At 46.7% G+C, this 25,833-nt stretch overlaps 11 protein-coding genes across 11 annotated transcripts; 8 read left to right on the top strand and 3 right to left on the bottom strand. All coding sequences in view use genetic code 12, as the record gives it.

Moving 5' to 3' along the window:
- Positions 1-190: 190 nt before the first annotated feature.
- DIURU_004212 (uncharacterized protein) lies at positions 191-1,486 on the top strand (the record flags this gene model as incomplete). The annotated part of the gene is made up of 1 exon (XM_034157061.1): positions 191-1,486. The coding sequence occupies one exon, from the start codon at positions 191-193 to the stop codon at positions 1,484-1,486; it is 1,296 nt and encodes a 431-aa protein (XP_034010946.1).
- A 358-nt stretch (positions 1,487-1,844) lies between these two features.
- Positions 1,845-3,053, top strand: DIURU_004211 (uncharacterized protein; the record flags this gene model as incomplete). The annotated part of the gene is made up of 1 exon (XM_034157060.1): positions 1,845-3,053. The coding sequence occupies one exon, from the start codon at positions 1,845-1,847 to the stop codon at positions 3,051-3,053; it is 1,209 nt and encodes a 402-aa protein (XP_034010945.1).
- A 230-nt stretch (positions 3,054-3,283) lies between these two features.
- On the top strand, positions 3,284-3,712 carry DIURU_004210 (uncharacterized protein; the record flags this gene model as incomplete). Its single annotated transcript, XM_034157059.1, has 1 exon — positions 3,284-3,712. The coding sequence occupies one exon, from the start codon at positions 3,284-3,286 to the stop codon at positions 3,710-3,712; it is 429 nt and encodes a 142-aa protein (XP_034010944.1).
- Positions 3,713-4,612: 900 nt separating this feature from the next.
- CYT1 (ubiquinol--cytochrome-c reductase catalytic subunit) lies at positions 4,613-5,545 on the top strand (the record flags this gene model as incomplete). The annotated part of the gene is made up of 1 exon (XM_034157057.1): positions 4,613-5,545. One exon carries the CDS (start codon positions 4,613-4,615, stop codon positions 5,543-5,545), a length of 933 nt encoding a protein of 310 aa, XP_034010943.1.
- A 2,638-nt stretch (positions 5,546-8,183) lies between these two features.
- DIURU_004208 (uncharacterized protein) lies at positions 8,184-8,510 on the top strand (the record flags this gene model as incomplete). Its single annotated transcript, XM_034157056.1, has 1 exon — positions 8,184-8,510. The coding sequence occupies one exon, from the start codon at positions 8,184-8,186 to the stop codon at positions 8,508-8,510; it is 327 nt and encodes a 108-aa protein (XP_034010942.1).
- Positions 8,511-9,552: 1,042 nt separating this feature from the next.
- HSP104 (chaperone ATPase) lies at positions 9,553-12,246 on the top strand (the record flags this gene model as incomplete). The annotated part of the gene is made up of 1 exon (XM_034157055.1): positions 9,553-12,246. One exon carries the CDS (start codon positions 9,553-9,555, stop codon positions 12,244-12,246), a length of 2,694 nt encoding a protein of 897 aa, XP_034010941.1.
- Positions 12,247-12,431: 185 nt separating this feature from the next.
- Positions 12,432-14,804, bottom strand: CPH2 (Cph2p; the record flags this gene model as incomplete). Its single annotated transcript, XM_034157054.1, has 1 exon — positions 12,432-14,804. One exon carries the CDS (start codon positions 14,802-14,804, stop codon positions 12,432-12,434), a length of 2,373 nt encoding a protein of 790 aa, XP_034010940.1.
- Positions 14,805-15,989: 1,185 nt separating this feature from the next.
- DIURU_004205 (uncharacterized protein) lies at positions 15,990-17,924 on the top strand (the record flags this gene model as incomplete). Its single annotated transcript, XM_034157053.1, has 1 exon — positions 15,990-17,924. The coding sequence occupies one exon, from the start codon at positions 15,990-15,992 to the stop codon at positions 17,922-17,924; it is 1,935 nt and encodes a 644-aa protein (XP_034010939.1).
- A 59-nt stretch (positions 17,925-17,983) lies between these two features.
- Positions 17,984-18,520, top strand: DIURU_004204 (uncharacterized protein; the record flags this gene model as incomplete). The annotated part of the gene is made up of 1 exon (XM_034157052.1): positions 17,984-18,520. The coding sequence occupies one exon, from the start codon at positions 17,984-17,986 to the stop codon at positions 18,518-18,520; it is 537 nt and encodes a 178-aa protein (XP_034010938.1).
- Positions 18,521-19,821: 1,301 nt separating this feature from the next.
- On the bottom strand, positions 19,822-22,827 carry KGD1 (alpha-ketoglutarate dehydrogenase; the record flags this gene model as incomplete). Its single annotated transcript, XM_034157051.1, has 1 exon — positions 19,822-22,827. The coding sequence occupies one exon, from the start codon at positions 22,825-22,827 to the stop codon at positions 19,822-19,824; it is 3,006 nt and encodes a 1,001-aa protein (XP_034010937.1).
- A 1,099-nt stretch (positions 22,828-23,926) lies between these two features.
- Positions 23,927-25,237, bottom strand: DIURU_004202 (rRNA (cytosine-C5-)-methyltransferase; the record flags this gene model as incomplete). Its single annotated transcript, XM_034157050.1, has 1 exon — positions 23,927-25,237. One exon carries the CDS (start codon positions 25,235-25,237, stop codon positions 23,927-23,929), a length of 1,311 nt encoding a protein of 436 aa, XP_034010936.1.
- Positions 25,238-25,833: the final 596 nt, after the last annotated feature.

The raw sequence follows: 25,833 nt of genomic DNA, 5'->3' as shown, positions 1-25,833 counted from the left end.
TGGCACCAAACAAAGTTCACTCACCAAACAAAATTTAGCTCACGAATTGACCACCAGATCATAAAATAATTCACTTAAAAACACCATTAATCACCTCAATCACTTAATATGTTGTTTCAAAATTTTCCACTTTCGATTGCCAAAGACACGTCCACTCGCATTTTCTTCGACACCTTCCGCACACATCGACATGGTATACACGTCGCCCTCGGTGGTCATCGACAACGGCCTGTACAAGACCCGGGCGGGGTTCCTGCTGGAGGATATCCCCCTGGTGGTGTTCAATTCGAACTACGTCGTCGACAACGGCACCGTGCTCTTTGGCGATGACAACATCAACGCCCACCCGCAAGCTGAGGTGATGACGGTGATGGACAACGGCGTCATCTACGACTTCGAACGCATCGTCCACAACTGGGAGTACGTGTACAACACCATCGACAACGGGTCCGGGGTCAAGCCCAACGAGTACCCGTTGGTGTTGACGGAGCCTTGCTGGAACACCACCAAGGACCGGCTCCGCACGTGTCAAATCGTGTTTGAACAATTCCAGGTGCCGTTATTCTCGTTGATCAAGACCCCGCTAAGCCAGCTTTACCACGCCGGCAAGCTGACGGGGTTGGTGATCGACATCGGCTCCAGCGTGGCCCTGGTGACGCCCATTTTGGACGGCATCATCCAGACCAAGAGCGCATTCCACTCAAAGTACGCGGGCGACTTTTTGAACCTTCACTTATCGGCTTACTTGGACACCAAGTGTCCGTTGGACTCGTTGTTGCCGGCGAAATACTCGACGGCATCGCCTTCGTTCAAGCAATACTACGTGCTGCACCACCTCCTCCAGGACTACAAGATGTTGTCAATTTCGTCGTTATACAACCTGCAACCCCTCAACTACTTGCAGTTGCCGCTGGGTGACCACATCGCCGTCAATGATGCCCCCAACGTGCTACAAAACTTGTTCCAACCGGGTGTAATGCAAGTGCCGGGAGTGGAGATTCCTCAGCCTCTGGTGGATAAGCCTCACACCCACGGGCTCACCAACTTGGTGTTCCTTTGCCTTAAGCTGTTGGAGTCGGCTATGTTGCCTCTGGATAACACTCAGGGAAGCGCCAAGTTCGCCCGGTTCAACGAGACCTTCAAGACGTTGCTCGCCAACGTCTTAGTCACTGGCGGTACCTCATTGGCCCCGGGGCTCAGCGAGCAAATCCTCAACGATATCCGGGCCCTTACCCCGCAATACTTCCCCAATTACGGTATCAGTCCCTATGCCATCAACCTGGTGTCTCCTAACCAGGCCAACGACATCAACGACACTTGGGAACGCCAGTTCAGTGCCTGGTTAGGCGCGTCGAACTTGGCGCTGATGTTGAACGACCGTAATGAAGAATCTAACCTGGTCAACATCGCCATGGAAAACTGGTTTGTCACCAAGGCCGACTACGAAGAGATGGGTGAAGACTTCATCGTCGAGAGATTTAAGTAATGTGTGCTAATAGCTTTTTTCAAAATAATGTATTATACAGTGGATAACTTGATTCTGATTTTGGGGTAGTTACCTAACTAGTGCATTTTCCGATCTCTTTCCCTTCGGTATGTTTACTAAATTGACGTTTATGCGATTGACCCCTTCGGCTTACTTACTAATGGAGGCTTTTTCCGGAATCTCGACCGTCGTCGGCTACTCTGTTACCTACCCTGGTCCCGATCTGTGTGCAGGAAATCGCCATCGGAGTTGCAGCTGCCCCAGCCGATAGACCTCGGACCTCGCGTTACCCCACAGTGTCTTTTTCCCCATAAATACTTCATCGACCGGTGAACCCGCCACCCCATCTCCAGCAACCATGCCTGAATTGACTGAAGTGAGAAGCCCCATCGACGTGGCCAGCTTGGAAAAATTCCTTGCTAACATCACCCCTGGCGACAAAGTGACGGTGGGGCTCAATGTCCCAAAGTTCACGGCGCCGTTTACCATTAAGCAGTTTAAGTTTGGCCAATCAAACCCTACGTACTATTTGTCTGATGCTAATGGCCAAAAGTTCGTCCTCCGGAGAAAGCCCAGTCCCAACGATAAGTTGGTGCTGAAACTGGCCCACGCCGTGGAACGGGAGTTCTTCCTCTTGCGGGCGATTAACATTTTGAACAGCGAACAACCTGACCCGGTGAAACAAGTGCCTGTTCCCAAAGTGTGGGTGCTCTGTGAGGATGAACTGGTGATTGGCTACGTGTTCTACGTGATGGAGTTCATCGAAGGGCAAATGCTTCGCAGTCCCGAAATGCCCGAGATCGAGCTGGTCGAAGAGAAGAAGCAATACTGGGACGCCATCATGACCACCGCCGCTGCCATCCACATGCTTGATGGTGACAAGTTAATTGATAACCTCCCCAAGGAACACTTCCCTCAGTTCCACAATAAGGAGAAGTTGAAGCTGTCGCTGTATTTCGCTCGTCAAATTAGAACGTTGACCGGGGTCACCAAAGGTCAATCGAAGATTGTCGAGCCTATCCCTCACTTCGAAGAGATTTGCCTGTGGTTGAGTCAAAAGGCCCCTCGTGACCCTGCTAAATTGACCCTCACTCATGGTGATTTCAAGATCGATAATGTATTGTTTGACCCTAAGACCAAAAAGATTGTCGCTGTATTGGATTGGGAATTGTGCACCATTGGTCACCCGCAATTCGATTTGGCTAACTTCTTACAACCCTTCTCAATGCCGAACCACCTCAACAACTTGTTTTACCAGCCGCTCACGACGACGATTGGTAGAGAAAACCCTGAGTCACACAAGCAGGTGGTGGAATTGTTGAAGTTGTATGAAACCAAATATGATGGTAGCTGGGATCCTAAAGACCCCACCAATAACCCCGTTGATTTGAGACCGGTGGGAGATGTGTTTGGCTTATTAAGATTGTGCGTTATCTCCCAAGGTATCGCCATGAGAGTCGAAAAGGGGGTGGCATCGCTGGCTAATGCCCAAGGGTTCGCCCTGTTGTACCCGTACTTGGCCGATCTTGCTATGGAGACTATCGCCTCCAACAAGTCAAAGTTGTAGTCATATTAACCATTTATCTTTGAAATATTCAGTATGATTAATGGAGCTACCAAATGGGGGGTCGAGTGCGTAAAAATGCAATTGTAAATAAGGAAGTTTATCTCCCGTAATAAATTTACTTAACGCAACTACGTGACTATAAAATAACTATATCTGTTTGCATTGTTTTCTTTGCGTGTCATTACTAGGTGACGATTATCAATGTCGGCGACTCGTCGCCTCATCGCACTATGTCTGAATTCGACCCGTTGACTTCCAACACTCGTCCAGCCACGGACGCCTTGATCACCGTGAGAATCATCAAGTCATTCCCTTACCGTAATGTTAAGAATTACGTGATTCCCAAAATCAACCTCAAAGAGACCACCCCCACCCAGCTTTTGGAACAGGTGAAGCAAGCCATCAACACTCAGGGATCGCTCAGGCCCTACCGTAACGTCGAATACGACACGATCAAGGTGTACTACCACCCTCATGAAACGAAGTCGATGAATCTCGTCATCAACTTCGATGACGATGACACCAAAGTGTTGACTTCTAATGATAAGAAAAACACCAATTTATGGGATTTGGGTGTCACTAACGAAACCGAATTATCGGCGTTTGTTTGGGAAGACTACCAGGAGTATAAGAAGAACCCCGAAGACAAGTGGATTTAGACGAATATCGTACAAATGCATTTTAATTCCATAATCTCTATATGAGTATGGTGCCGCCAGGGCACCCATATATTAAGAACCACACTAACCAGTCATCAGTGAACCAAAAATAGATGACCATAATTATGTCACCGTTCCTCCAGGGCCGCTTTTCAAGGCCTCATGCCAAAAATGCCACACTCGACCCCATCGCCGGTACACAGTCAAATGAGTCCACAGGGCAAAGTAGATCCCGATGCAAATGTAAATACCCATGATACTGCCACTTATGAAGATTCGAAACATGGCGTAGATCAAGTCACACAATCCGAGGATAAGCTTCATTAGTCCGGAAACGTCAGCGAAATCAATACCTGACGTAAACACTGGTGCGTAGTCCTCAACCAGGATGATCACCAGTAACGGTGATCGATGAAAGAACAGAGCGTAGACATCCTGGACGATGTTATCCCAAATGATTTCTAGGTAGCCCATGCGTGTACGTTAACCGATGGGGCACAGGCGCGATAACGGTGCGTGTTGGTCACGTGGTGGCATCATCAAGTAAGTTCCGATATAACAGAAACTGGTGGCCTTATTGGCGCTGAAACGGGGTAACAAGTATCCACTCTTTTCAAGCAGGTGTCAATTGCACGTCACAATTTTCTGACTCCAATTGACTCAATTTCTGGCTTTGCTATCAGAAACAAATTGTATTGGTGGTAGCTGACTAAAGCACAGTAGTGATCTCAACTATCATTGATGAAATTAATCAATTTTGTACGTCAATTGTTTTCAATTTTGAAGAAATGGTTAAGGCGGGTATTCTGGGTGATGGCACTCCATACTCCGGGAGACCACTACAGATTTACTTACTCGCAAGCTTGGCTTCCTGCAGGACTGCACCAAAATTATTGGCCAATGAACGCAATGCGAAAAAGAAGTCTCACCTGGCGTCTGAAAAATTTAAACCCTCCGTTTACCACTCAAAAGCGGAACGCTATGTTCAGATCCATTCCCGTACAAAAAGTGGTGGCTGCTGGTGTGGCCGCCACTGGTGTGACTGCTTCGTACTTGCTTTACAAGGACACCATGACCGCTTCGGCCATGACTGCCGCTGAACACGGGTTGCACCCTCCTCACTACGGCTGGTCCCACAACGGGATGTTCGACACTTTCGACCATGCTTCGATCAGAAGAGGGTTCCAAGTGTACCAAGAAGTCTGTGCCGCCTGCCACTCGCTTGACAGAATTGCCTGGAGAAACTTGGTCGGTGTGTCGCACACTGCCTCCGAAGCCAAGGCCATGGCCGAAGACTTGGAATACCCCGACGAACCCGATGATGAAGGTAAGCCCAGAATGAGACCCGGTAAGTTGTCTGACTACATTCCCGGCCCTTACAAGAACGAGCAAGAAGCTAGAGCTGCCAACCAAGGTGCTTTGCCTCCGGACTTGTCGTTGATCGTCAAGGCCAGACACGGTGGTTGTGACTACATCTTTTCCTTGTTGACTGGTTACCCTGACGAACCTCCCGCCGGTGTTTCGTTGCCCCCTGGGTCGAACTACAACCCTTACTTCCCCGGTGGTTCGATTGCCATGGGTAGAGTGTTGTTCGACGACTTGGTTGAATACGAAGACGGTACCCCCGCCACCACTTCGCAATTGGCTAAGGATGTCACCACTTTCTTGAACTGGGCCGCTGAACCCGAACACGACGAAAGAAAGAAGTGGGGTCTTAAGGCTCTCATCATCGTCTCGTCGTTGTACTTGCTTTCGGTTTACGTCAAGAAGTTCAAGTGGCAACCCGTCAAGAACAGAAAGATCAGATTCGACCCCCCCAACAAGAAGAACTAAGCTGGAGGTCTTGGTAAACTTCCCGTTTTAAAACTTTGACCCCCATTACCGCATAGTGGTCAATGTAAATACGTCATTTATCATATATGAACCCAATAGAGATTCATTAATCGACATTGGCAATGTTGTCGAATCAAGTAGACCCTCCACAAGCCCATCTCATCATATGCTGCAAGCGCACCTGTGTCTGTACTCTCAACTGGCCAATTGGTGGGTGGTTATTACAATGCATGCAAGAATTAATGATTTACGAGATCCGGCCATTTACCGACCTCTAATTGGAACAGTAATTAGGAGATCAACACTGACTTCATGGGCTACTGTTTTCTCTAAGTTCTTGATCAGTAGTCGCCGATATCGATCACAAATTAGTGAAAGAAATTTTCACTACAATTCCATAGTCGGCACTTAATGCTATATTGATGGGTGTTTTTAGCTGACATATATCCATTGTTGCAGCCAGCAAAGGGAAATTGCATGTTTTCGGAATTTTGAGGGAATTTGTTAGTTCTCAGCATTTTCAGTGCTTTGTAGAAAAGTGGGATCGGACCTCCAACAATGAAGTTTTTTCACCCAATCCTCACTTACAATTTGACGATGATGTTTACTTACACAAGCAGTGTGCTTGATGGTGACTGATCACACGAATTACAAAAAGCTAGCTGCAAGTTTTTAAAGAACGCAAAAATATAGTCCACGGCAGGACTCGAACCCGCAATCCCCACCGCCGGAAAGTGATACCTTACCATTAGGCCACGCGGACATATTTTGAAAATTTCAAAATCCACAAATTGTTATTTTGTTTAGGAGAAGTGAGATTATGATATTTTACCTTCAAACCACTCGTTCTTGAAATATATTACATGAAAATATAATAATGAAGTTATATTTAAATGTTTATACAGTTTCTGCAGCTCAATATCTATTACACGTGACGATACACTGAATTTCATTGAGACATTCATAGTTAAGTGACGCTTTAAACTGATACAGCAATTTAACTGAGGCACCAAAGGTTGATTAAAGTTTCAACCAGCAACGTATCGGGGGGATCACGTTCTCAATAATGAACTTTTCTGATGGTATTTACATGTTTCATGAAAATGTTGATAAGAAAAGTTGTTTCTGTAATAGAAAAACCATCTTACGAAAGCAAAGTGAATGACTTTCAGTTAATCATGGACTTTATGATAATGATGGAACGTGTATTTTTCATTTATCACATCGAACACGAACTAGATCATACGCATAGTCAATATCGGACACGAATTAGATCATACACAGAGTCATTTCATTTCTAATCAGAAGATCATTAGTTCAAAGTTTCGAAATGACTATGACCCTCCAAACCTGAACGCTTACGTTGCCTTAGCATGACTTCATCCCAACATGAATATTGCCCAGGTCAATACGAGAGTTGGAGAATGTAGACACTCATTACTTACATTTTCAATTTGGGCTAACGCCGAAGGGTTTCACAAGCCTGAATCCATATGGCTTGTAGCATATACCTGAAGGTTCACCAGTTTGGTTACTCTACAATAAAATTTGGCGATATCGAAAGAGATCAATTTCAAAATTGGTCATCAGTTCGTAAGTCCAAAAGAAAATTTTGTAAGTCTGTAGCCCTCTTTATAGTCATGATTTATACAGCACAGGTTTCAAGCCTACACTCTCGGCCTCCTTTAAGTGATCAGATAGTTACAAATACTCGCTATCATGACATAGGGCAACTAAAATTCCATCTCTCTCCAAAACCACGACCTCTCGCAGATCTTGAATTTTGTTTCTTGAATATCACCGAATATATTCGGATTGATTTCATAAAGAACTAAGATCTCTTTCTAATTTTCCAGATCCACTTTGCACTTCTATCTATCTGTAAAATGAACTATTTTAGAAGACTCCATATCAAGCCTTCCACTGTTGTGAAGAAAGATAGAATTGAAATCGGCAAGACGAGAAAGTAAGAACAATTTACAAATCTTTGTGGAACAACTGAAGTAGGGCTCTCAGATAAAGAGAAAACACATCACAAGTCCACGAAGTATCGAACCAAGTTCTCTTATATTGTAGCTGTTTCAGCAAATTACATCGTAGCTATATGTGGTTCAAGCCATTCAATCGAGAAGCGCTTCTATTTTCTTTTTTTTTTTTTTTTGAAATCAAAAACCGGACTGAAAGTTTGTGGTCTACAATTTCTGCTCCATTCTCCATTTATTTTGCACTTAGCTGCGTATACTGCAAAATATATCAGCTAAGGTTGACGACTTAGAGTACTCAACGGTCAAATGGTTTCAGAAGTTGAAAAAATCTCAAAAACGACAATTATCAGTTTTTTTCTATATGGTCCAATTACATATTGGACAAACCCGAAGCCCCCTTAGTGGAAACCCCTTCAGCCCAACCAATTTTTGGTTCTACCCAAGCCCAACCAATCTTGGGTGCTATCCAGGAATCTGCCGTGAATGATGCTAACGGCGTCCACAGAAAGAGAAAGACTCGCAACCAGAACGTCAAAGCCTGGAAAGCAAGACAAACTTCCACTACCAAGCCAGTGCCTGATGCTGATGGATGGACAGTTGTCCCAGGGCGGGCGTCGCCCCCCGTTGAGAAGCGCCAAGCTTCCCCCTCTAGAATGGAGAACCCATTCGGTGCTTTGTCTGAAGACGAAGCGGACCCTACCGACGATGTCGCTGAGAAAGTTGAAGAACTTCAAAGACCAGACTGGACTATGCCAGTTGGCTCTGCGAGTTACGCATCTTTCTCCCCCTCTATGACTCAAACCTCCTCCGGTCCCCTGGCCCAATGGCGGTCTGTTTCGCAGACGCTGATTTTGCCAGGTCAGAAGCCGGTACTCCATGATGAAGATGACGACTTATATCAACTTGCTTCGCAGTCTTCGAGTGTTCATGCTCCCCCAGGGGATCGTGCCATTCCTATAGACTCTGAAGCCCGGTTGTGAATAGTCTAATCTATGCCTTGTCCGCTCTTCGGATTGAAACCGATTATTGGTCAGGATCTCGAAGGCGCATGATGATTTTATCAAACCTATATGACGCTCATTTGACCTTTTTGATTGCTTTGCTATCTGTGTTTGTACAAGGAGTACATCGACTGAACTGGTGCCCATGCTCATGACTATGATTTGTAATTGGCTAGCATGCTTCTGCGGAAGAGATCGGGGTTCGATGCCCCGTAGAAGTGGGCGATGGAAGCTAGCTATAGTTGAACAACTTCCTTAACCCAATGTACCCACCATATGGTGGATGGTACATCCAAGTTTTCTTTTGTTACTGGCAGATATCTATACTGTTTTTTTTCTGGAGTATAGAACTACTTGAGGAACTCAAGGGAGTGTGTATGAAAGTTTTCCACTTAGATATTTTTAATGCCCATGTTATGTTATTAAAAAAAAAAAATGTCCGCGTGGCCTAATGGTAAGGTATCACTTTCCGGCGGTGGGGATTGCGGGTTCGAGTCCTGCCGTGGACTATCCTTTTTTTCTAACGTGTTAGTTGCCGTATGCAATAAATTGAGTTTCGTTTCACAAACGCCTCTCTATGTAACTAAAGATTGATCAAGGAAAAACTGACATAGGATTACAGTCTCCAAGCATTATTTTTTCCATGCTTTAGCCGTTCAACTAGACGAAGGCGTAACAATGAGCCAATGGGTCCGGCTTTCTCGGAACCAGGGCCTGCGTGCGTATAAGGTGATATTTTGCCGCACGCAGCTTCAAGTGGAATCCTGCTTCGCCAATTAATTTCCATAGAATTTTTTGGAAGAAAACCACCAGTGTACAAGACTTCCAGAGAATTTTCTAGAATCTTCCACTAATCAGATGGAATTTTCCATGGGTTCCGCAACCTTCTCTCCCCTTCGATTTGGTTCCTTACTGAGAATCCTGCACAATGATACAGGCCAGGGCTGCCTGATGCAAGCAATTCTGCCCAAGTATATAAATTCGTTGCCAATTAACCCACTAGCCCCCCATCTTATCCAAAATGGACGAAACCCAATTTACGGATAATGCACAAAGAATCATTACCCAGGCGCAACAGATCGCCAAGGATAATAACAACACTCAATTGCAGCCACTCCATTTTTTGGCTGCAATGATCCCTACCGATGTTGAGGAACAGCTGACATTGTACCTCAAGACGCTTGTCACGAAGGCCCGCATGGACTGGGGAACGCTTGAGCGTACTGTGAACACTCACCTCCTTAAATTGCCGCTGCAAAACCCTCCTCCTGATGAAATTCGTCCCTCATACCAAACCGGGCAATTGTTGCAACGTGCCGCCAAGATTAAGCAGCAACAGAAGGATCAATACATCGCCCAAGATCACATTCTTCTTGCTCTTTTTGATGATGATCAGATCAAGGACTTGTTCAAAGAAGCTCAATGCAACGTCGAGACCTTGAAGAACGTCGCCTTGGAGTTGCGGGGCAACCAACGCATCGATCTGCGCACTGCTGACACTTCGGGTTCTTACGAATTCTTGAGTAAGTACTGTGAAGACTTCACCGAGAAGGCTCGTGAAGGGAAGATTGATCCCGTCATTGGTCGTGAAGAGGAAATCAGACGTGTGATCCGCGTGCTTGCCAGAAGAACTAAGTCCAACTCTGTTCTTGTTGGTGAAGCTGGTGTGGGTAAGACTTCAATTGTTGAAGGGGTCGCTCAACGGATCGTCGACGGCGATGTGCCGCTGGTATTGGCTAATGCCCGCTTATTTGCGCTTGACTTGGGGGCGTTGACCGCTGGTGCCAAGTACAAGGGTGAATTCGAAGAACGTGTCAAGGGTGTTCTCAACGACATTGAAAAGTCCAAGGAATTCATCATTTTGTTCATCGACGAAATTCACATGTTGATGGGTGATGGTAAGCTGGATGCTGCCAACCTTTTGAAGCCGATGTTGGCTCGTGGTGTATTGCACTGTATTGGTGCCACCACCTTTGCTGAATACCGGAAATACATTGTCAAGGATGCTGCTCTTGATCGTCGTTTCCAGAAGATTGATGTCCCTGCTGCTACGGTTCCGGAAACCATTGCTATTTTGCGGGGTATCCAACCTAAGTATGAAATTCACCATGGTGTGCGTATTTTGGACCTGGCTCTTGTGCAAGCTGCTCAATTGGCTGGCCGTTACTTGACTTACAGAGCGTTGCCTGACTCGGCTGTCGATCTTATTGATGAAACTGCTGCTACTGTTGCCGTGGCGCGTGACTCCAAGCCCGAAGAATTGGACAACTTGGAGCGTTCGTTGCACCTCGTCGAAGTTGAGATTAACGCCTTGGAACGTGACAAGGACGCCGACAAGCACTCCAAGGAACGGTTGGACAAGGCCAGAAAGAACAAGGAAAGTCTTGAAGAACAATTGGGTCCTTTGCGGGAGAAGTTCAAGCAAGAACGTGCTTCTCACGACCAATTGATCGCGGCTAAGAAGAAGTTGGATGAGTTGGAGATGAAAGCTCAAGACGCCGAACGTCGTCACGACACTGCCACTGCCGCTGACTTGCGCTACTTTGCCATTCCTGATATCCAAGTGCAAATTGAAGAGTTGGAAATCAAGGTTCAAGAAGAAGAAGCTAACGCTTCGCCTGAAGCCTTGTCGCGGAATGTCGTGGGGCCGGAACAAGTTTCTGAAACCGCTGCTCGTCTTACTGGTATCCCTGTGACGAAGTTGACCCAAGCCGAAAACTCGAAGTTGATTAACATGGAGAAGGTGTTGCTGTCTGAAGTTGTTGGTCAACCTGAAGCTGTGAAGGCTGTCTCCAACGCTATTCGGTTGACTAGATCTGGTTTGGCTAACCCTAACCAACCAGCCTCGTTCTTGTTTTTGGGGTTGTCTGGTTCGGGTAAGACTGAATTGGCGAAGAAGGTCGCCGGTTTCTTGTTTTCGGATGAGCATGCTATGATCAGAATTGATTGTTCGGAACTCGGTGACAAGTGGTCTGCTTCTAAGTTGATTGGTGCAGCCCCCGGTTACGTTGGTTACGAAGAAGGTGGTATCTTGACTGAACAATTGTTGCGCAAACCCTACTCTGTGGTCTTGTTTGATGAAGTCGAAAAGGCTGCTCCCGAAGTTTTGACTGTGTTGTTGCAGATCTTAGACGACGGTAGAGTCACTTCCTCGCAAGGTACAGTGGTTAACGCCTCCAATGCCATCATCATCATGACTTCGAATTTGGGTGCGGAATACATCAACGCTTCTAAGGGCACTAAGATTACTGATGACGTCAGGGAACAAGTGATGACCGCTGTACGTGCGCACTTCCGTCCTGAGTTCTTGAACCGTATTCAAGCTACTGTCGTCTTTAACCGTTTGTCCAAGAAGGCCATCGCTAAGATTGTCACGATTCGTTTAGAAGAAATCGAAAAGCGCTTTGCCTCTAATGGTCGCAACATTCATTTGGAGCTCGATCAAAGTGCCTTGGAATACCTCATCAAGTATGGTTACTCGCCTGACTTGGGTGCTCGTCCTTTGAACCGTTTGATCCAATCAGAAATCTTGAACAAGTTGGCTGTGTTGTTGCTTAAGGGCCAAGTCTTGGACAAGGAAACTGTTAAGGTCACTGTTGGTGGTAAGGGCCTCGAAGTACTCCCAAACCATGAAGGTTCTAAGGATGATGACGAAGACATGGATGACGACTGGGACATGGATGATGAAGCTATCGAAGACGAAGATCTCGACTAATCAACTTGAACGTAATAAAGATATAATGAAACTAATAAAAGATATAATGAACTTAGAAACCTTTCGGACAAAAACTGTATACACGAACTGCTGGTTGGCTTTCGATCATTTCAATGATGGTACAATTGCTATCCATATCGTATCATTATCATTAACTAATTCTTACATCGTAGAATACTCGTAGCTTACTCATTATCAGTGTCAATGTCGACGCCATTTAATATCATGCCCTTTCTGACAATGGCTTTGGATAATGCCTGCTGTAAGCTAGCATCTAATAAGCCAAGGTTAAGCCATTCGCGAGTTAACTTAACTGCCAGATCAAGATTCTCAACGTCATTCAATTGCGGTACCACTTCCATCACCATCAGACTCACCGCAGTGAACAGCAACATGGTTAAGTCCGATACAGAGTCAAGCTTGAGGTAGTTTAGGAGACGAAGTGCTTGGTTGATGTCATCGTTCTTGACGTGGTAGACAACTAACAGCAGAACAAGAACAATAAATTCCTCGGTCAGCACCAATCCAAGCGACGCGATTAACAGCCGGTGACGATTAGGTACCCTTATCTTAGGAGAAGCAATAAGCTCTTCCTCATCATCAGACCATGCTTCATCGTCAGTCAATTCGGGACCTTCGACAATTTGCTTGAACACAAGAAGATTCTTAGAAACACGAGCTTGCATCTTGTCGGCTAAAGCAGGAGCAGTGGCCAGATTGACCACCGCTTTGAACAAATCGAAATACTTTTGCAACAGCGACAGCAGAGTGATCAACTTGTCTAACGTGGCAACATCTGCCAAGATATCCTTGAGAAGTTCGTCCCGGTCATTCACGTCGACAATGGCCTCAAGGAACTTCGAGTTAAGGTCATTTATAAGCTCCAAAACTCTCCAATTGGTCAAGATTGCAAAGTAATCACCGGCAACTTCTTGGAAGTACTCAACATACTTCAATTGATTCATGCCCTGATTGATACCAGCATTGAGCGGGCGTCTCAAAGCAAGGTTTGTCAAGCGAGTCAAAAACAGCTCCAGACCAAGCATGGCGAGACCATCAATCTTATGGATGAGCGTCGCCAACTTTTGCACGTGGGGATTGCGGCCACGATATTCCAAATGCAAAATCATTTGGCCCTTAAGCGATAAATTGGTGCTCAAAACAGCACTCCAGGCGGGGAAGCGCTTAATCAATAAACGACCAATAACCAACAGCAAAAGACAGTTCTCAAACAGAGTTTCTGACATCAGCAACAAAAAGTAGTAACGTACAAGGGCTTTGTAAAATTGGCTTTCAGAGAGGTTTGAACGGCCCGAAAGCACAGCCATGATTTCACACAGCTTTGAAGAACTCAACAGCTTAGGCAAACGCACACCAAGGTGCACCAAAGTCCATTGTTTTGCGAGTGAAAAGTCCAGGTTCTCGTGGTTTTCCAGTCTGGTTTTCTTTTTCGGTTGAGGTGCAAACAATGGTGCTACTAGCAGGTAAACCGCCATACCCAAAACAACTAGCTTAAGAGCAGTCCAAGCAAAACTCTTGGGCAGACTAAACGCATAGGCCAAGAACGGAGCACCGGACATACCTTTGTAATCGCCGTTTCCCGAATCGCCAAACATTTGAGCGCCAGCAATAGTAGCCATGCCAGCAAGAAGCATTTTGTTTGTGAACATTGGGTTCGAAGGTTGCGCCTGATACACTTGGGGCTGTTGAGGAGGAGGCGCCTGCATGTACATCAGAGTTTGAGGCGGTTGTTGATACATTTGCTGATCAGGGTAAAAGCCAAACCCGTGAGGCGCTTGTGGTTGAGTCATATCAGTGACGGGAACCATTACAGGCGGTGCCATTTGTTGTTGGCCACGCAAGTCGGCCTGCTGAATCAAGCGTTGCAAAGCTAAGTTCTGCTGCTTGAGAATTTGGTTCTTGTTTTCCAAATGCTTGATATATTCGGTGGCTTTGGTGAGGACTGAGGCTTTATTCAACTTTTGAGCCGGCGTCAAGCCTTCAAGATCCGCGACAGTAACATCTTTAGAACCCGCAGCAATACGAAGAGCTGGAACAGCATCTCTCAAAGCAACAATCTTCAGATTGATATTGGTTCTGTATTTCTTCTCGATCATATTGTGCGAGGTCTTATCCTTCTTAGGCTTCGTTATCTTGTTAGTGGTCGACTTTGGCTTCACAGGGAGATCTGCTTCAAGTTCCGGAGAACGGTACATCTCATCCTTAACCAGAGATGCTCCAGGCAGGGTGTTGGCCAGCAGCAAGAGCTCAGTATGGCTCATTGGCAGAACATTCAGGCCCGTCAGAACCAGGGTCCGCGAAGCAAAATTCTGAACGGTAGATGGGTCCACTGACTGGAAAGAATCCGTGAAGGCGTAATTGTTCAATTCGTAAGATTGCGGTGCCAGTGGCGCCATCAATGAACCATCAAGCACATCGTCGCTGGTAACTTCGAGCATCAGGGGTGGAATGCGCTCTGGGTTGAGTGTGCCCAGGATGGCATCAATAAACGTATCAGCAGATTCGAAATCGAAGAACTGAGGTTCGAAATCCGCCATTTTCTGCTTGAAGCAACAGTAGTGGCGGTGTCACCAGCTTTTTAACTGGTATATATTAATGGAGTGGAATCAGGCCATTTTGAGTGCACGTATTGAAGTATATGCAGGCTGGACGCGAGCGGCGCAAAAGCAATTCGCCTCAAACTAGAACCTCTCGTCTGAGCGTCAGCGCCAATTTTCGCAACCTAACGAAATTTCTTCTGAACACTAACATCTTTAAATTCTCGAGTATTATTCGAGCTGAAAAAAATGAACTATATGCCAAGTAATTTCTCGTATTGGACGCAGCCACAACGGATGAAGCTCGATGGCTAGATCGTCTCTGGTTTGTAGCCCTGTGAAAATAATGAGCTGAGTTGAGTTTCGATCATCTGCGCGCCGCTTCCGAGTTGACACGACGGTTTTCGGTGGGGGAGCTCCTGGCAGGGCAATGGCATCAGCAACCAAATATAGCCCCACTCAGCTGGAGCCGTTGTTACGCTGCATCTGAATTATTATTTCACCTCTACATATATGCCGTTAGTTTCCCACCTGTCTGTGCTTCGCCTATGTGAGCCTATCTTGTCATTCAAATTTTCGTGGCAGGATGATGATGAGAAACTCCTTGCAAATCACGCAGGCGAGGCAACAAAAATCGATTTAGCCGCAAGTGCTCTCTAATATGGAATCTAACTAAACATAATGACTGAGGCTATTGACTAAATCCCCACCTGGATTGCCTTTAGTTCTTCAAATTCGTCTAAGCTGAGCCACGGCATTTCCGGAAAAGAGATTAGCCGACTATTTTCGCCACGTGAGCGTTAACTATTGTTTAACCAAGACAACAATGGCGTGTCGACTTCTTCAATACTGTCAACGTAGTGGCTACTGATTCATCTTTGACAGTTTTTCGCCCACATGGAGGAATAGTGCGTGCTTCCGTGACCCTCGCTTTTGCTTTCATATGATTATTTCACTCTATGAAAGATTTGAGGCAGTTGGAAGAAATCTACAAGTCAACGCAATCTTACGATAGTGAAATACCTCATTGCAATGTTGGCCGCTTTGAAGTTAGGCCAAACTAGTATACTCGTGGGAGTTTTTTAGCCCCGCCCCGCTCCGGTATCGGTTTGCTGCTTTCCAATAGCCTTAATTCGAAAGAGTAAATACCACGTGCGTTCCGAATTCTGCTAACGAAATCGCATAATGGTGTGGTACCAGGACAAGCATCAGCTTCATCTTGGGGATGGATGTCGGTACCACGTCCAATTCGATGCCTCCAAGACAGCTACCCCACCGTCAGTGCTCTATCTTCGCATCAAGAACACTGAGCGACTGGGCGTGCGGGCTGTTCATCTTTTATCTGGCCCATTCACCTTCTACTGCCATGTTGTCCCGGTCAATTACGATCACCGGGTTAAATTCAACCAAGGCGAAGACCCTGAAGTCAAGTTCAAGTATCAGGTGAAGCCAGGTAAACTGTTTAACATGAAGCTTTTACTCAATGCAAACTCAGAGCTTCGAGACCGGCCAGGTGTGTATCAATGGGACATTGATATTTTGCTGATGATTGTCATCTCAAAAAGACCTACGGTGACTTACGAAATGGTGATCGGACCAAACCCTGCTGAGTTGAAAATGGTTACCCTGATTCTGCTGCAAGTAGAACTGGCACCCAAGTTGGAAACGGATCCCATCACGGTGAAGAAACTCCACACTGATGAAATATGGGCTACACCTCCTCGAGATCCAAGTAAAGACATCCACCTCGTCATTCTTACTCATGGCATCTTCTCCAATGTCACCGACGATTTACTCTATGTTCGCGATCAGATAGTTGAGCACGCTACAGATAATGTGTTGGTTCGGGGCTATGAGGGTAATCGGGGTAAGACAGAACGTGGTGTCGAGCGGCAAGGACGCCGCGTAGGCGCCTACGTGCTTGAATTAATCGACAGCTACCATGGCCGAATCACAAAGCTTCTGTTTATTGGTCACAGTTTGGGTGGCTTGGTTCAGCTATATGCCATCAAGTATATGTTGTTGTCTCGTGGTGACGATTATTTCACCAAAAATAACATTGAACTCGACAATTTCGTGTGCCTTGCACTGCCATTGTTGGGAATTTTGACAGAAATGAGTTTCATCATCCTGTGGTTCTTGGATTTAGGGTCTTTAGGGAAAACCGGGCGTGATTTGACACTCGCTAAGAAGCACTCTTTATGGGGTGGCGAGGATGACACCACGAGTCGACCGTTTTTGGAGACGTTACCTGACGAACCCCTTGAAACTGCACTTCGCCTGTTCAACCATCGAACTGTTTACGCGAATGCGGTTAACGATGGCATCGTTCCATTACGTACGCTGGCGATTTTATACCTCGACTATGGTGCTCTTGGTGATGTCAATAAGATCAAAGAAAATCAACAACTTGATACAGCCAAACATGATGTCACTAAAGTTACCACAAACGACGAACATCAAGTTGAGGAAGTTCCATATGAATCATCTCAAACTGAACTGCAAGATGCTACGCTCGAAGCTTCTCCTATCAAACGTCGTTTACGTCATGACATGACGAGAAAGGAACTTCGAGTATTAGCAATGAGCGGCAGAGGCATTGACCCGAACTCAGACGACTCTTCTGAATTCACCTCTGATCGAACCGATGATGATGAAGAAGAGTACACATTCAATATTCCACCCAAAGCTTCGCTGGTTCAACTGGCTCTTAACTCTTTGATCAATCCAGTGCCGCTGATGCTGTTTGTCACTGATCCGTCTTCACGGGATCCCGTCATCTTCCACGACAAATATTATTGCTTCAAGGAGACTCCACAGATTCCAGAGTCCAAGACAGTGATTATGAGCAGAGTATTCCAGAACAAGGATTGGAAGTTAAAGAAACAAGTGAAGATCGCTCTGAAGTACCATTCTGCGGGATGCACCTGGCGTAAGGTACTTGTAAATTTGCCCCCTGATGCTCACAACAATATTGTCGTAAGACGTCGTTTCGCCAACGGCTTTGGTTGGGGTGTGATTGATCACATGACAGAGAATTTATTCTGTAAAAATGCTGGACTGCTGCCGCCGCCTGCTAAGCAGACTGAAGAAATTTCCAACTCCCCTCCTAAGTTGTAGTCTACAATAGGATTTATATGTAATGGTATCCCGTTGTATGATTCTTGTTTTGTTTCATTATGAAGTTTTTAACAATCTTATTCGTGGTGATGACAGTTGATGCTAGTAAGATACTTAAGTATATCAAGTCACGAAAAGACATACTATATGATCCCGAGGTTCAGTATGCCATCAATAACCTGTTGGTGTTTTTTGATTCTCAATGGATGGAGTACCGTATCAAGAGTGCCAACAAGACATTGTACGAATCTCCAGTTACTGAATGCTTCAAACTGGAATTGGATGGAGCGGTGACATACACGATGAACCATGGTTTCGGAAATAATGGCCACAATGAGTTTGCTGTTATTGGCCAATGGCTCCGTGCAACCCTCAAAATCAATTCAGTGATTGATATGTCAAAGTCGTGGGGTTTATCATCGAGTATTGAGTGTCCCTTCAAAGCGATGTCAGAAGTACAAGTGGCGGTGGTACGGGAACTGTATGAGTACGAGTATGAGATCAAGTGGTTAAAGAACGGCTGGAAACGTGAAGGGAAACTGGCGATGGCTGGGTACGCGATGTTGCAGTGTAGAGACTGGTGCTCAAATAGCTAATGTACATGAACTGGACACAGTCCATAGCCCTTCTTATTGAACCAATCCTTGATGCATTTATAATGAAACACGCAAAGGCACTCAAGTCTCCCCACTTTGTCACCAGGTTCTAGTTCCTCTAAGCAAATCACACACTCCGAGTCAAACCCCTTTTCCGAAGGCGCTGGCTGCGAGGTGGCTTCGTCAACACGTTGATATTGTGGCAGAGGGATTGGGGGAATATTGTAAACCAACATTTGACTTGACCTTTCGGGACTTTTACTGAAATCATAGCCTGCCAAACACTGGCGGATGTGTTGTTCCTTGAACGCCTCGAGGTCACCCGTGGTATTGAGTCTCCGAAGATTCTTACCACAAACGGGGCATAGATTATCAGTATCTTCAACGGGACGAGGGACACTCAGCAGCGCCAGCCCCAGGTGGTCCGTTACTCTGTTGGAGGGCAGAAGACGCTCCACTCGAGGCTTGCAACGATCACATGTCCGGTATTTCTCCCAAGACACTGAAGCCATAGGTCCCGATGGTGTCGCCACGTCCAGTCCTGCTGGGAAAGCGATAAATTGATCCAGGCATTGGTGGCACACAACCTGACCGCACCAGCGGCAGTGGTGGCGACGAAAGGTAAAGGTGAAGGGCTCATTGCAAAGCCCACATTCAGGGGCTTCGGAGTCTGGTTGCCAATCAGCAGACAGCATTCGGTAAGTGGTGGTAAATTGGAAGAACGCTGGAATGTGGCGAGGAGTTCCGATAATTGTGTGGATCGCAGGGTGAGCAGATAACGCCGGGAAAAGAAACGAACCGTGACACCCACAGATTTTCGGGTAGGAACGTGATCCGGCAGAATAAGAAACTACGAATTGTAAATACGGCTACGAACCAGCATACTCAGTGACAGGAGTCATTGAATGTCGGATACATTGGTGAATATTGGTAATTGGGACAGTTCTCGCACGATGATCCCCCCACACTACACTTAGAGAATGTATGCGCGTAAATGCCACCAATTAGGCTAGCCAGTGCAATTAGGGATGGATAAACGGTATACGAGAATTGCACAATAAAGGGAAGTTCAACGATAATGATTATGATTGTGGTCGTACCTTCCTGCGAATTTAGTTTTTTTGATGTAACTTGGTGGCAACAGACATTCTCAGTTTGGAATGATCAGATATGTCACCTGGGCTGATCGCATTTCGCTCGAGAGGGTCACTAGTGTGAGTGAATTAAATATGCGAGCACCAGGGCTTCCAACACGAATCGTCGAATTCATCGCTATATCATTCATTATCTAACATTGCTATTTATTGTTGAAATGCTTCGGCCAAGAAAGCTTCTTCTTCAGCGGCATGCATCTTCTTGTTACCAGCGGCAACGGAAGCAGAGGGGTCTCTACCAGCGTATCTCAAGGTCATACCCTTGTGGTTCTTGGTCTCTTCCAAAGTAGTGGCCAATCTGGGGACAACGTAGGCGTAAGCACCCATGTTCAAGGGTTCTTCTTGACACCAAACCAAGTCACTGATGTTAGGGAAAGAGTCCAAAGCATCTCTCAATTGAGCGAAGGGGAAGGGGTGCAATTGTTCCACCTTGATGTAGGTGGTGGTCTTGTCACCAAGAGATTCACGCTTCTTGTGCAAAGCAGTGAACACTTGACCCGAGCACAAGATGACACGCTTGATTTCTTCCTTAGGAGCAAGAGAGTTGCCGAATTCTGCAGTTTCTTCGATCAAGGGTTGGAACTTAGATTCGCCGGTGAATTCCGACAAGTTCGAACGAGCGAGAGGGTGTCTCAACAAGGACTTGGAGAAGAAAAGACAAAGAGGCTTACGGAATTGACGGTGCATTTGTCTTCTCAACAAGTGGAACAAGTTGGCGGGGGTGGTGGGGTAAGCAACTTGCATGTTGCAGTCTTGGTGTTGACGCTGAAGCTTTTCTTCCGAGGGGAAGTAACGAGGGTCTTCGTTACACAATTGCAAGTAACGTTCCAATCTACCCGACGAGTGTTCAGGACCTTGACCGTCGTAACCGTGGGGCAACGAAAGAACCAAACCCGATCTTTGCTTCCACTTCGATTCAGCACCAGAGATGAACTGGTCAATGATGACTTGAGCAGTGTTAGCAAAGTCACCGAATTGGGCTTCCCATTGCACGAGAGCGTCGGGCGAGGTCAACGAGTAACCATATTCGAAACCCATCACACCGTATTCCGAAAGCGACGAGTTGGCAATGTCAAAGGCACCTTGTTCAGGAGAGAGGTTGGCCAAGGGAGTCCAGGTCTTTTCCGACTTTTGGTCGTGCAAGACGGCGTGTCTTTGCGAGAAAGTACCTCTTTCAACATCTTGACCCGAAACTCTGACGTGGTAGCCTTCGAGGGCCAACGAACCGAAAGCAAGAGCTTCACCAGTGGCCCAGTCAATACCTTCACCGGTTTCAACCGACTTCTTACGTTGGTTCAAGATACGCTTCAAGTTTCTGTGAACTTCGAAGCCTTCAGGAACTTCAGCGGTGGCAACACCGACCTTGGTCAAGGTTTCGGCATCAACAGCGGTGGGCAAGTGAGGCAAGATTTCGGTAGCCAATTCCTTAGGCGACTTGAAGTCTTCCCAAGGAGCAGTAAGCCATTCACGAGTGGTAGGCTTGTAGTCCTTCGACTTGTTGAACGACTCTTCCAATTGGTTCCACACCCATTGCTTGTGTTCGTCAATGTCTTCCTTGGTGAAAGTACCTTCTTCGAGCAATTGCTTAGTGTAGTGGTCCAACAACGACTTCTTCTTGGCGATTCTGTCGTACATGAGGGGTTGAGTGAAAGCAGGCTGGTCAGTTTCGTTGTGACCGTGCTTTCTGTAACCAACAAGGTCGATGATGACATCGGAACCGTACTTAGCTCTCCATTCGGCAGCCAAGTTGAACACGAACACAGTGGCTTCGACGTCGTCGGCGTTGACGTGGAAAATGGGGGCGTTGATAGCCTTAGCAATGTCCGAGGGGTACAAAGTCGAACGAGCAAATCTGGGGTCAGTAGTGAAACCGATTTGGTTGTTGACAATGATGTGAATGGTACCACCAGTCAGGTAAGCGGGCAAGTGTTGCATACCAATAGTTTCGTACACCACACCTTGACCGGCAAAGGCGGCATCACCATGCATCAAGATGGGCATGGCCTTCTTGAAGGGACCGACGTCGTTCTTGTAGTGTTGAATGGCACGAGTCTTACCCAAGACGACACCATCTTCGGCTTCTAAGTGCGAGGGGTTGGCGACAAGCGACAAGTTGACGGTCTTACCCAGGGTGGTGGGTCTTTGGTAGTTCATACCCAAGTGGTACTTGACATCACCAGAACCGACATCGTCAGCGGTAGCCGAACCAGTGAATTCAGCGAAGATCGATTCGTTAGGCTTACGGACAACGTTCGACAACATGTTCAATCTACCTCTGTGAGGCATACCAATAACAACGTCTTCAACGCCGAAGTCGACGGAAGTGTCAATAAGAGCCTTCATACCGGGAACGACGGCTTCAGCACCTTCCAAACCGAAACGCTTGTCGTTGGGGAACTTGGTGGAAAGGAAGGTTTCGAAAGAGCACGACCAGATGACACGGTCCAAGATTTGACGCTTTTGGTCGGGAGTGAACTTGTAAGGTTCAGGGATTTCAATGCGTTCTCTCAACCAGTCACATTGTTCCTTGGAGGGGATGTGAATGTATTCGATACCGTACGAGCTGCAGTACAACTTTTCGCAGGCGGCGATGATGTCCTTCAACTTCATCAGCTTCTTACCGGCTTCAGCGAAGCGGGGAAGGATACCGGGACCAAGGGTGATTTGCTTTTCGAGGTCTTCAGGGGAGAATTGGTAGAAGTCCAAAGTCAATTCCTTGGGTCTGTCGGCGTTGGCACCGAAAGAGATGTCCAAGGGGTCAATCTTGGCCAATTGGTGACCTCTGACTTGGTAAGCTCTCACCAACAATTGCACCTTCAAGTGGGTGACGACGTCTTCCGACAAAGGTTCAGCACCGGGGACGAACGACGCGGCGCCACCGGCGGCGGTGGGCACCAAGGTGGGAGGGGCTTGGAAAGCTTGGCCGGGGGCGACCTTGCCGCTTTCCATGTTCTTGAAGTAGGCGTTCCACGACACGTGGACCAGCGACGGGTCCTTGCGCCACTGGGCGTACATTTCGTCAATGTAGTTGCCATTGTTGGTGAGCAAAAACAGGTCATTGGTCGAAATTGACCGACACAACTTGAGCAGGGCGGCGTGCTGGGCCTTTAATAACTTGGCCCTAGGCACGGCAGTTCTTAACGCTCTGATCATGGTAAAGAATCCGTAACTAAAATTTTCGCGGAAATCGGCGGTCTTTTATTCTGTGGATGCCGTTGCCGAATTAGGGCGCCCCGGGGAATATGTGTCTCCAAAAACAGATAACGAAAGCGAGCGAAAACACCAAAAACATTGGCTACGGTGATAAATGTGACTACCAATGATTAAATTAATGCTTTTGCAAGTAAATGGTATCGTTTAATTGCTATAACTCAGTGTACCAATGGTAATAGCGACGTTGGACCCGAGGCTATATGCACACCTAAAGCCCGGGAACCACCGTTCGGAACGCAACTAATAGGTACGAACTCACTCCGCGATCGGCGCTAATTGACACGACTACAATAGCATTAGAAGATTCAAACCGTTCGGAATGTTTTCGTCAAATCTAACTCGTAAAACATGTATCTACTTGGACTGATTGAACCTTGGTAAACCCTGATTTTCCCCCACTTCGGACTCCCCCGACGGTCCAATGAAAACGGCGATGGCAACCTCCGCGTCTCCATACAGGTCCCATCTCTGACCAAGTCGCCGCCGTGCACCCAAAAAAAAAGTGTCATTGCTTGCTGAGCCATCGGGTGAGGGGAAGGACGACTCAATTCGGAGCGTGGCAGCCAATCAGACCTGGGCTCCGTCCAGTGTTGGAAATACTACGGCGCATGTTGCCGCGAGCATGACATGGGCAAAATCCCTCAAAATTCAAATCAGTGGTGACTGAGTTCGGAAGAGTGCGAATATTGCGGGGGCAGGGGTGGTGTCTCGGTTAGGGCTTACCGGCTAAATTAGGTGTATACATAACAATGGTCTAGTTCATAGTTTCTCCGCTTCATAATTAGCTTTTACAATTCATCGTATCGTTTACCACAGCGTACGGCGATAGTGTTGGGTGCCCCACGGTTTTCCGCGCATCTAGGCTGCTTCGCCGTTTTGGCATTTTAGAGAGCCGGGATTGGCCGGGGCGCCATCTCGGAGTTGACAAACTCCGCGAGGCCACCATCTATGTGCAGAACAAACGTCTGGATCGGAATTTTTCTTTGAGTCATCACTCATTAGTCATATGTAATGCTACATTGAATCCCCGGGGTTGTGTCTAAGGCTTCCGGGTCACATTTACGAAACTGGCGGCAAAAAAGCCAATGCCGCCGTCCTCTTTAGGCGTTGCCCGCACGCACCCTCCCGCGAGCTCATCGGCATCACACCCATGCACCCCCTTCAACTCATCAGCTAGACCCCGATGCGGCCACGTACTAAGCACATTGTCACGCTTCTCTAAACGCCACCCGGATTCCCAGAGCTCCCGGTCATTAAGCAACTCCGCCACCACCTGCTCATTCTCCTCGGCATGTACAGAGCATGTCGAGTAAATCACCCGCCGAGCTTTCGGGAATGACATCGCATGCTTGACAATCTTAAATTGGAATGCAGCCAATTTGGCAAGACGCCCTTCGTCATGGGTTTGCTCTTGGTTGTTTGACCCTCTACCAAAGATCCCCAGGCCCAGGCACAGCGGATCGACGATGAGCCCCGTGACATTTGGGAAATCCTCGGGTTTAGTCGCCGTAAAATCGGCATGAGTAACATGGATAGCATCTTTATTGTCGGTGGCCCGTTGACACATCATTTTTAATGTCTTGACCCGATTATCATCACGTTCAAATGCGTACACTAAGGTGCGAGATAAAGCGGCGACGTGGGTGGTCTTGTTACCGGGCGCCGCCGTAGCATCAATGATTTCGTCATGTGTGTCAGCTTGACACAACAAGTGCGCCGGGAAGCACAGTGCTCTATCCTGGATAATGATGTGACCATTCTTGTAGGCTTCAGACTCAGTTATGCGCTCACGAGGGTGTACACCATACAAATTCTCAATGTAGTCATCGGTATAGATGTATCCGGGTGCTTTGATATCCTGCCATCGACTAACCAGTTCCAATTTCTTAAACTCGGCGGTATTAAATACATCGTCAGGGGTTGCTTTCAATGTGTTGACTCGTATCCACCGCACGGGAGTTTCATCATCATTTTCTTCGGTAGCCAATTCCGTTAGCAGCTTTACTTTATGTTTGATCTTGAGTCTGGTCACTTCGGCCGCAAGTCGGGTCTTATGGCGTAACACTTCATCCTTGAGAGGATGCTTCCCCAGTTGGATTCGTCCCTGGGGTGAAAATGCCAAATCATAGACAAGCAATAAAAGTAACAGAGCCAGGCATTTTCTTTTGATGTCCTTTTGGATACCCAGTTTCTTAATCACTTCCTCAATGTAAGGCTTCAATTTGAGGGTATTGATGACGAGGGCGTACACATGTTTCGGCAGCAGACTAAGCTTTGCCTGGAATACACGCAGTTGGAGTCCCGAGAGTCCCCCCTTGATGAACTTCTCAGCCTCAAAGTATAGCTTCATTATGGTCCTCGCGATGAGATATGGTGCGCGACTTCGACTCCTGGAGGTGAAACTATATTGATGAAAGTGAAAAACAATTAAAACCACGGATAGTGGTTTTGTTACTTTCTATTACATCTTATGATGTCCCAGTCGAAATTTATTGTAGTTCGTTCGAAATTCGCAATGATTGTGATAATTTGGATTGATTATAACAAACCCGAAGAACGTGTTACCCGATTTGCTTGAGCGTACGCTATAAAGAAACTACAACTTGATTACTATGGAAGCACCTGTCCTATTAGATAAATATCATTCAATTTATTGAGACTACTAGGCGACGGATAGACTGAACTACATCTTTGTTGATATATCTCAATGCGATATCAGCTGCAGCTCGATCAAAGTCACTCACGTCACCAAGTGCACTCCACGAAAGTATTTTGAGTGTATTTATAAATGCCAGACCTTCGATTGGAGGGGAGGAAATGACACAAAATCGGTCAAAGACAGCCGACCTCCGATTAGATCATATCGTACAGCAGAAACCAATATATGCCCGTGGTGTTACTCTCAAGGGGCGGGAAAGAATCTGACACTCGCCACACCAAGATGGC

Source organism: Diutina rugosa (genome assembly GCF_008704595.1).
Source record: "Diutina rugosa strain CBS 613 chromosome Unknown scaffold17_size212612, whole genome shotgun sequence".
Lineage (NCBI taxonomy): Eukaryota > Fungi > Ascomycota > Pichiomycetes > Serinales > Debaryomycetaceae > Diutina > Diutina rugosa.
Note: the sequence above shows the minus strand (reverse complement) of the source record. Positions and strands in the feature narration are given on the sequence as shown.